The 11,034-nt window shown below is 38.7% G+C and overlaps 1 protein-coding gene across 2 annotated transcripts in view; it reads left to right on the top strand.

Moving 5' to 3' along the window:
- The window catches only part of BMP1 (bone morphogenetic protein 1), a 199,930-nt gene that overhangs the window by 81,825 nt on the left and 107,071 nt on the right, over window positions 1–11,034 (top strand). The window contains exon 1 of one of the 2 annotated variants that reach the window (XM_087969609.1): window positions 7,187–7,261. The exons of the other annotated variant lie outside the window; for it this stretch is intronic. Within the exon in view, the coding sequence (XP_087825735.1) occupies window positions 7,234–7,261 (28 nt within the window). The 5' untranslated portion in view covers window positions 7,187–7,233. Of the gene's footprint in view, window positions 1–7,186; window positions 7,262–11,034 lie in introns of those variants that run through there. 2 annotated transcript variants of the gene reach the window in all.

Genomic DNA, 11,034 nt, shown 5'->3' with positions numbered 1-11,034 from the left:
TATTCTTTTATTTTTCTTATATGTACCCATTTCATGTATTCACAACTATGTATACACTTATACTTATTATCTTGTAAACAATTGGCAAATCAAATAAATAAATAAATAAATAAATAAATAAATAAATAAATAAATAAATAAATAAATAAATAAATAAATAAATAAATAAATAAATAAATAAATAAATAAATAAATAAATAAATAAATAAATAAATAAATAAATAAATAAATAAATAAATAATAAATAAATAAATGATCCCCGGATGCTGCAAATTCATACATGCAAGCACCCAAATTTTGATCACATGAGCGTGGGGGTGCTGTATGGATTGTAAGCGCAAGGACCACTTTTTTCAGTGCCATCGTAGCTTTGCATGGTTGCTAAACGAAGGACCATCGGCATCAGGTTGTGTCAGATCCTTCTTTTCTTTAATCTCAGGTTCAGGGAAACTCTGAGGCCGCTTTTCTAGTTTTTTTAAAAAAAAACATAAAGGTTTCTCTCCTGTCCAGGTGTGTCCAACTCTGAAGGGTGGGTGCTCATCTCCATTTCTTTCTTTTAAAATAAATAAATAAATAAATTGATTGTTTTATCCTAGAGAATAAAATATAGAACATTCAACTCTAACAACAACAAAAATAGTGTACAAAAAAGGAGGAAAAAGTGGTCAATTAAATTTAACATTTAACATGTAGGATTCACCCTGGCTGAATGCTGAAAGAAAAGAAAAAACAATAAATTCTCCTTCTCTTTTGCATATCTTTCTATCTATCTATCTATCATCTGTCTGCTATCTCTATCATCTATCTATCTTCTATCTATCATCTGTCATTTATCTCTATCATCTATCTTCTATTTATCTATCATCTGTCTTGTCTTCTATCTTTATCATCTATCTATCTTCTATCTATCTATCATCTGTCTGCTATCTCTATCACCTATCTATCTTCTATCTATCATCTGTTGTCTTCTATCTCTATCATCTATCTTCTATCTATCTATCATCTGTCTTGTCTTCTATCTCTATCATCTATCTATCTTCTATCTATCATCTGTCATTTATCTTTATCATCTATCTATCTTCTATCTATCATCTGTCTTGTCTTCTATCTCTATCATCTATCTTCTATATATCTATCATCTGTCTTGTCTTCTATCTTTATCATCTATCTATCTTCTATCTATCTATCATCTGTCTGCTATCTCTATCATCTATCTATCTTCTATCTATCATCTGTTGTCTTCTATCTCTATCATCTATCTTCTATCTATCTATCATCTGTCTTGTCTTCTATCTCTATCATCTATCTATCTTCTATCTATCATCTGTCATTTATCTTTATCATCTATCTATCTTCTATCTATCATCTGTCTTGTCTTCTATCTCTATCATCTATCTTCTATATATCTATCATCTGTCTTGTCTTCTATCTTTATCATCTATCTATCTTCTATCTATCTATCATCTGTCTGTCATTTATCTCTATCATCTATCTATCTATCTATCTTCTATCTATCATCTGTCATCTATCTATCTTCTATCTATCATCTGTCTTGTCTTCTATCATCTATCTTCTATCTATCATCTGTCTGTCATCTATTTATCTATCTATCATTTGTCTGTTATCTATATCATTTATCATCTATCAATCTTCTATCCATCTATCATCTGTGTGTCATCTATCTCTATCATCTATCTATCTTCTATCTATCTATCATCTATCTGTCTGTCATTTATCATCTATTTATCTATCTATCCAAGAAGAAAAAGCAGCCAACAGGTTGAACTAAACATTACACTATTCTTCAAATCCCTCTGTTAACATCTTTTATTATATTAGCTCGTAGAAAGCATCCCAAATTGTTTTTCAATTGACTTGTCCAAATCCTACCTAAAAGAAAAGCTTCAGTTTCATTAACTTGATCTTTAATATATATATATATATATATATATATATATATATATATATATATATATATATATATATATATATATATATATATATATATATATATATATATATATATATATGTATATATATATTGTATATAGTTATACGTTTAGCAGAATCTCATATATATACATATATATATATACACTGTCATCTCCATTTCTTAGCCAAGGGAGCCAGTGTTGTCCGAATATGCTTCCATTCTGTAGCCATGTGACCAGCATGACTATACACTGAGGTGCAGGGAAGGCTATTGCCTTCCCACCAAAGTGGTACCTATTTATCTACTTGCATTTGCGTGTAGGTGGGCAGGAGCTAGGGCAAGTAACAGGAGCTCACCCCATCATATGGTACCCAGGTCTTGAACTGCCAACCTTCCAGATGATAAGCCCAGTAATTAAACAATGACTGATTCAGCCCATCTGTGGGCTCTATCACTGGAAAAACCTGGTCCAGTCTAAGTTGTTTGCCTCCTGTAGCATCCATCTCTCTGGACAGGGGCATTTCTTTGGGCCCATCAAAGTTACACTGGAAAAGTTGGCTTCCCTGCCTCTCTTTCCTTGGCTTCTGAGTAGGCACCCTCCCCCTGCCAAGTAGTTGCATTTAATTTACAGCAGTATTTGGCAAGACCAAACCCATCTTTTAAAATGACACTTAATTTGGATTCGAATCGTGCCAATCTGTTGGGCAGCCAGTTTGGTTAATATCTTTAACTGCTGTAAATCTCTCTCTGCGTTTTCCAGGCTGAATTCCTCCAGCGATGGTTCACAGTCATTGCTTTGCTCTTCCTGGAGATCTAGAACAGCCCTTTCTAACCTTGTGTCCTCCAGATACGGTGGGATTTTAAGTCTCCCAAGTTTTAGCCAGGATGACCATTAACATAGCACATCTGCCGGGTATCAAATTGTGGAAAGTTCATCTTTTTTTTTTTAAAAAAAAATCTTTTTCCTTCCCCACCAGTCCTTACAGTTCTCCCCGTACCCTGATTAACCAAGTATTGATTAGCATTTTAAAAAAATTAAACAAGCTGTATAATGTGGTTTTCCCAGTTGTAATGTCAAAATCATTCAAGATCTGATTACTTCACTCAATGTTCCCAAGGCTGTTGTCTCTTTTAGTTGAATATAATTAAAAAGGAACATGTAGGCAATCAGCCCGCACACTTTTGGGCAGAAATTTAAAATGGCTTCATTGTGATCAATCAGGCTGTGGTTTTCCCAGCTGCAATGTATGGCTGTGAAAGTTGGACCATAAGGAAGGCTGAGCGCCAAAGAATGGAGGTCTTTGAACTCTGATGCTGGGGAAGACTCATGAGAGTCCCTTGGACTGCAAGGCGATCCAACCGGTCAGTCCTAGAGAAGATCAGCCCTGACTGCTCTTTAGAAGGCCAGATCCTGAAGAGGAAACTCAAAGACTTTGGCCACCTGATGAAAAGGAAGGACTCACTGAAGAAGAGCCTAATGCTAGGAACAATTGAGGGCGAAAGAAGAGGAAGGGGACGGCAGAGAAGGAGGTGGATGGATGGAGTCCCTGAAGCAGTAGACGTGAGCTTAAATGGACTCTGGGGAATGGAAGAAAACAGGAAGGCCTGGAGGAACATTGTCCATGAAGTCGTGATGGGTTGGGCATGACTTCGTGACTAACAACAACAAAGGTGTGGTTTTGACTGGTGTACAGTAGCGTCTCGGGTCACAATCATAATCCATTCCAGGATTTTGGCCGCAACCCGATTTGACTGTCTGCACATGCACGGACAAAAAAAAAACCTCCCAAAATATGGTGGCAATCAGTGAGGAAAGGGGATCTTTTCGCACCGATTTTGTTCACCACTTGATTTTTGAATATTGACCCGATTCAAAAATCAGGTGGATTTTTTGTTCACCACCTGATTTGGTTGCAAACAGGAGCATTCGCGACCCGAGTTTCCACTGTATTGTACTCCAAATGGTATACATTTCATTTGAGTTGGCAAAAAAAGCAGAATAATTTTAAAGAAAACAAATTCCCAGCAAATTTGTTTTGATTTGTTACAAACACTGAATGCAACAAACCATATTTTGGTTTGAGGCACAAGCCTTATTAACATTTCTGCTATTTCAGTGGGCTTTCTATATTTCTTTTGACCATGAAAAATACTAAAAAAGTTTTTTTAAAATAAAATAAAATTTTAAATTAAGAATAAGCAAAAAATGCCTGCAGTAATAAAGTATTGTATGAACTCTCGTTGTTTCTACTTACTAAAGACAGATTGATTGATTGATTGTGTGCTATCACATCGTTTTCAATTCCTACCGATCACAAAGGTTGCTTCCTGATAACAATTTATCCCTCACCTGATTTTTCCCCCCAACTTTCTTTCTGTAGATCAGGGTGGGCAATTAATTTTCTCAAGGGGCCTCATGAAAAACCGAGATCTGTTGTGGAGTGCCAGACCAATAGGCTGAACTTAATTCTGCTCAAAATTAATTTGATCACTTTATAAAAAGCAGTAAATTGAACAGTGTTGATTAGCTGCTACTGGCAAGAACGTATGTTACATCTTATTTACATTTGATTTCTAATTTCCAATTGACCTCACGTGAGCTGGACAGGGACAGCCAAAAAGCTGGATGTGGCCTGGGGTAAGGTTGGGCATAAAATGCCCAGGTCTGCTGTAGGTTGTATATTGAAAATAAGGGCATTCCATAAGCCCATCAAATACTCACAAACGTATTTACACAGCCCTCAACTTGCTGCCAGTTGAGTAGATGCATGTATGCATGTATGTATGCATGTTTGCATGTATTTTTCATATATTTGAACTTAGAGAGGCCCTCTGGGGGGTGTACAATAACATTGGCATTCTCTGCACCTGGCACATGCAGAGTTGAAGAAATGGTTCTCTGGCTAGTGTTCACACACACACACACATACACACACACTGTCTCTTGGCATTTCTTCCCTGTGCTAATTTTCCTGGTGAGAAAACATAACAGGCCACTGAAAAGGGAAACAAAGAAACTGTCCCTTAGATCAATTGATAGGGCTGAAAGATTGATAACATGATGGCAGTTTTGGCTTCAAGAAGGACGGCCAACTCTGAGGAATAGGCACCCTGCTCCTAGGACGTAACCTCCCCATAGCTCAAAGGGAAAACTTGCAAAACCGATCTTTGTGATATTTCCTCATTGATCAAGCCAGAAGTGAGTGAAGACTTCTTCAAGTTCCACCCATGTTACAAGGACGTAAAGTTATCAAATTGATCTTGCATTGATTTCTGATGTTAAGTCATGCTCTGGACAACGATAGCTATATTAGTCTTCCAAACAAGCATTCTGGCCCATGCCTTTTTCCAACAAATCAAACACAATCCAAAAAGAACAGAAACCTTGTAATGCTTCTACAAAATAATTAGCTGTGATAAGTACAAGCCTTGCCAAACTGTGTGAGACTTGCCAAAAGATAAGAGACAAGAAATAATTTGTAATACAAGAATCTCCAAATACAAACTCAGAATACTGGAATTCCATGAGGCTGGAGTTTCAAAACGTCTTTGCCTTCTGCAAAGAACGTTCGTTTCACAGCTGGCTTTTATCTTCTTGAAGGAGGGGCCATCACCTTGCAGCCTTACTCTTGAGTCATCTTTGCTGTTGTAGCTGCTCTTTCCTATGAGCAATCTTGCACGCATGCGCACTTGGCACAGGCTCCTCAGGAACCTCCTCATCGCTGCTGCCAGCTCCCACAATCTCTGAAGGCAGCAGTCCATTCCCTAATGGTCCTGGCCCCTCATTTGAGTCCTCGCTCTCCTCAGCCGTCTGCACCTGCTGCCGGCTAACCACAACAACGTCTAAATTGGGTTGGAACCCCTGCTAGTAATCTGTACCCCTCCAAACTAAAGAATACTGTAATATTAGTATATTATAGGATGGAATGAAAGTATATCTATAATTCAGCCCTTGCTGAACGGCCTAGCATCTGTCTAGACTATTAGAGTCCACCTGGCTGTCAACGGCAGGTGAGGTAGTCTTCTCTGTCATCACAGAAGTAGGGAAAGGAATTTGCAGTTCATGTTACCTACTGAAATAATGTAAAGAAAAATGTAAATCATTCTGAAACACGTTGAGCTCTAAGCCCTTATAAGTCTAAACTTGTCTCGGTTTGTCTGTCTTGAGTTGTCATGGTTTTATATGCATATGTATCAATTAGATTTATAAACTGCCTCATTCCAAAGATTCTAAGCATGGAGCTTTTTAACTTTTCAATCAGTGCAGATCTCATCATAATTCGGGTAAAAATGTTTAGGAGCACATTGTGATATCAATAAGATGGAGTTAGGGTTAGGAACAGAGGTGGTATTCAGCAGGTTCTGACCAGTTCTGGAGAGCCAATAGTGGAAATTTTGAGTAGTTAGGAGAACCAGCAAATACCACCTCTGACTGGCCCCGCCCCCATCTATTCACTGCCTCCCGTTGAGTCCCAGCTGGGTCTTCTTTGGTTTCCCTGCACAGGAGAATGGAGCTGGAAAGCAGGTTAGTGGGGTGGGGAGGGAATGGGGATTTTGCAGTATCCTTCCCCTGCCACGCCCACCAAGCCATGCAATGCCCACCAATCCACACCCACAGAACCAGTAGTAAAAAAAATTGAATCGGACCACTTTTCATAGCTATTGTCAATTGCTTCTTTTATGCTGAATGCCATCATGAACTGTCTCTACAGCCACAAGCAAATGCCCAGGCTGGAAAGCAGCAGAAACAAAAAATGATTATTTATCCCAGGAGCCAGCATGTTGCCAAGGAAGAGATGAAAAAATTGGCTGCTTGGTCATGCCAACTAAGCAGCCCACATGGATCTAGAAAATATGAATTAACTTGTCATCAATATTAGTCAGCATTCTGCAAATATTAAGCTGGTGGGATCAAATTCAAAGTTCATTGCGTTCAAAAATGACTTCGGAAGCCAACTAACTTGGTTAACAAAACCAAGAAACCAGAAGGACAGAATTGGTACTGGTATTTCAGGCTACACAGCTCAGAAAGTTCATATTCACCCTAATCGTCAACAGATGATGAAGAGAAACCACAGGGCCACCCAATCCAGCTGCCACTCACTCAGGAGAAGCTGGCTGGGAATGCTGGCTGCTGTTGGCAATCATCCCCATCTACATGACACTGTGTATTGTTCTATGCTTCTCTTGGCACGGTTGAATGGGTAACTTGCCAGCCTGCCTGGGCCGTAACTAACCGAGAAGCACCAGCTGCCTGGGAGGAAAGTCAGAAGGAGCAGAAATGAAAGAGAAGAGCTGGAATGCATGAGACAGCTGCCTTCCACAGAGGTGCTTTTCACCAACTTTCTGTTCCTGCTTAGAAAATCTTGGTGTCCCTGCATGGGGCCTATTGCAAAAACACACAGTCCTGTAGAGTATCTCACACTTGAGATGGAACTGTTGCCCATTCCTGAGCAATGGATGGAAGCTTTGCAGAAATAGATCCAAACTATCAAATCATATTAAAAAACAGTCAATATAAATCATTAGGATACAAGTGACAAAGTTACAGTCATACAGTCACAAGTGGGAGGGGATGGGCAATAAGGAGTGATGAGAAGATTAAAAGTAATAGTAGTGCAGACTTTGTAAATAGTGGGACAGTGTTGAGGGAATTAGTTGTTTAGCAGAGTGATGGCGTTCTGGAAAAAACTGTCCTTGTGTCTAGCTGTTCTGGTGTGCAGTGCTCTGTAACGTCGTTTTGAGGGTAGGAGTTGAAACAGTTTATGTCTGGGATGTGAGGGGTCTGTAGATATTTTCACAGCCCTCTTTTTGACTCGTGCAGTATACAGGTCCTTGATTGAAGGCAGGTTGGTAGCCATTGTCTTTTTCTGCAGTCCTAATTCCTCTCTGGCGTCTGTGTCTCTCCTGTTGGGTTGCAGAACCAAACCAGGCAGTTATGAAATCTGTTAACTTCCTGCCTCCTGGAGTTATGGGTGCCCCATCACTGGAGGATATCAAGCAAAGGTACAACAGTGTTTGGTTGGATTCTTGACTTGGGTAGTAGATTGGACTAGAACTGCACCATCCAACTCTTTGGGCACCAGGGACCGGTTCTGTGGAAGGTGGGTTTTTTTCATGGACCGAGGGGTGGTAGTTGTTGTTTTTTATTTATTTTATTTATTTATTTATTTGATTTGCCAATTGTTTACAAGATAATAAGGATAAGTGTATACATAGTTGTGAATACATGAAATGGGTACATATAAGAAAAATAAAAAAAGAATAAGAGAAACAATAGGACAGGGACGGTAGGCACGTTGGTGCGCTTATGCACGCCCCCTACAGACCTCTTAGGAAAGGGGTGAGGTCAATAGTAGACAGTCTAAGGTTAAAGTTTTTGGGGTTTGGGGAAGAAACTACAGAGTCGGGTAGAGTATTCCAGACATTGACCACTCTATTGCTGAAGTCGTATTTCCTGCAATCAAGTTTGGTGCGGTTAACTTTGAGTTTGTATCTATTGTGTGCTCTTGTGTTGTTATGGTTGAAGCTGAAGTATTCATTGACAGGTAGGACATTGCAATGTATGATTTTATATACCATGCTTAAATCAGACCGAAGACGGCGTAATTCAAGGTTTTCTAGTTCTAGAATTTCAAGTCTGGTGGCATAAGGTATTCTACAACAAGTAGAGGAGTGGAGAACTCTTCTTGTGAAATATTTCTGGACTTTCTCAATTGTGTTAATATCAGATACGTAATGTGGGTTCCAGACTGATGAACTGTATTTGAGTATTGGTCTAGCAAATGTTTTGTATGCTCTGGTTAGTATTGTGATATTACCAGAGAAAAAGCTACGTAGGATTAGGTTAACAACTCTTAATGCCTTTTGGCTATGTAGTTGCAGTGGGCTCTAGCACTTAGATCATTAGAGGTGAGTATTCCAAGGTCCTTTACAGAGCTTGAGTCATCAACAAGATCTTGACTATTCAGCTTGTATTTTATTTTCTGATTTTTTTTGCCAATATGTAAGACAGAGCATTTATTTGTTGAGATTTGAAGTTGCCATTTGTTTGACCACTCTGATACATAGTCAAGATCTTTTTGTAGGGTAGCAGTATTGTCTGTGGTGTTGAATAGCTTTACATCGTCAGCGAAGAGAATGCAGTTGCTCTTGATATGATCACAGAGGTCATTTATGTAGAGTATGAAGAGAGTTGGTCCTAGAACACTGCCTTGGGGGACACCACTGTTGACAGGTACAGAATTTGATAGGACGCTCCCAATTTTGACCATTTGTTGTCTGTTTGCCAGGAATGCTTCTATCCAGTTATTCAGTTGTCCAGAGATACCATAGGATTTTATTTTTAGGAGTAGTTTGTCGTGTACCACTGAATCAAAGGCTTTACAGAAGTCTATGTAGATTGCGTCTATTGCTTTGCCCTGGTCGAGTTGTGTCGTCCATATGTTTTTGCAGTGTAAGAGTTGCAGATTACAGGATAGTTTTTTTCTGAAACCAAATTGTTTATTGGAGAGTAGGTTGTTTGTCTCTAAGTGGAGGATGATGGATTGGTTAATAATTGATTCCATGACTTTACAGGTGACGCAGCATAAGGAGATTGGTCTGTAATTTTCAACTAGGCTTGGGTCTCCCTTTTTGAAGATGGGGATGACTGTGGCTTGTGACCATAGGTTAGGCAAGGAGCTGGTCCTGAAAGATTTTTCAAAGATTATGCTTAGAGGTTTGGCTATGGCAGTGGATAGCTTTTTTAAGAAGTAGGCACATATTCCATCCGGTCCAATAGATAGAGATGGTTTTAGATTGCATAGTGCTTTTTCAACATTGTCTTCTGTAAAATCGATATGTATTAGATCATTGTTGTTATCTGTGGTACGGCTAGGAAATACTGGGCATGATCCATTGCTGTTTACAAATACTGAGCCGAAGAATGTGTTAAAGATGTTGGCTTTAATGGTGTCGTCGTTGCAGTCTTTACCATCAGGTCCTATCAAGGGTGGGATAGACGTTGAGTCTTTTAGTTTGTTGTTTACAAAATTGTAAAAAGCACGGGTGGAATTGGTGCTTAGAAGGTTTTCCTCTTGTTTAATGTGATAATTGATGCATTCGGTCTTTATCTGGTGGCATAAATTTTTGTATTGGCTTTTGAAATTGGCAACGTGACCAGATTTGTTTTTCCGCCAGAGCGATCTCTTTTTGGATTGAAGTTTCCTTATTGTTATGGGTAATCTGCTTTTTTGTTTTGTTTTGGGAGTTGTTGTTGGTACATATAGTTTGATGACTCTTTTGACTTCAAGTAAAAATATGTTGTAATGGTCTTCAACAGTATTGCATCCAGTGAATAGAGATTGCCAATCAAGGGATGAGAGATCGTTGTCTATAAGATCATAGTTGCCTTTTTTGAAGTTACAATTGGGAATTACATCATTGTGGTGATTTTTGTGTGGGCGTATGTTGAGACAAAAGTCAATCATATTGTGGTCACTGCTGGAAAAGGGTTCTTTAGTTTGTATTCCGTAAATTAAATTCAAACTATTGCAGAAGATGAGATCGAGGCAGTTGTTTAGTCTAGTGTTGTTGGTTACTAGTTGTTCCAGTCCCAGATTTGTAATAGCATTGTAGAAGGTTGTGTGTATGATTTTAGTTGTACAATCATTTAGGGTCCAGTCAATATGAGGTAGATTGAAATCACCAAGAAAGATAAAAGGGTATGGGCAGGATGCAGCCCATGTTAGTAATGTATTTAGCTTGTTTACATGTTCGATGTCATAATCAGGTGCTCTGTAACATAGTAAGAATTGAATTGTGATATTTAAGGATAGTTCACAGATGATGGTCTCAGGAAGAGCAAGCTCCTGAGTAACTTGGATATTTTTTAGATGTAAGGACTTTTTATAGAAGATAGCAACACCACCTCCTCTACGAATTTCACGATCTGATCGGTAAACATGATAGTCTCTTACTGTGGTAATGGAGTCAGGGAGAGATGCATTGAGCCATGTTTCACAGACAAATATAATGTCGAATTTAGCCATATTTTGTGATGTCTGGATCTCGTGTGTATGCCAATGAGGCTTCATTTGCTCGTGAGGGCTAGTTCCCAG

This window comes from Notechis scutatus, chromosome 7 (assembly GCF_049901735.1).
Source record: "Notechis scutatus isolate UNSWTSFEM ecotype Mainland chromosome 7, rNotScu1.2, whole genome shotgun sequence".
NCBI lineage: Eukaryota > Metazoa > Chordata > Lepidosauria > Squamata > Elapidae > Notechis > Notechis scutatus.
The sequence above is the reverse complement of the archived record's forward strand: the minus strand, read 5'-3'. Positions and strand labels throughout refer to the sequence as shown.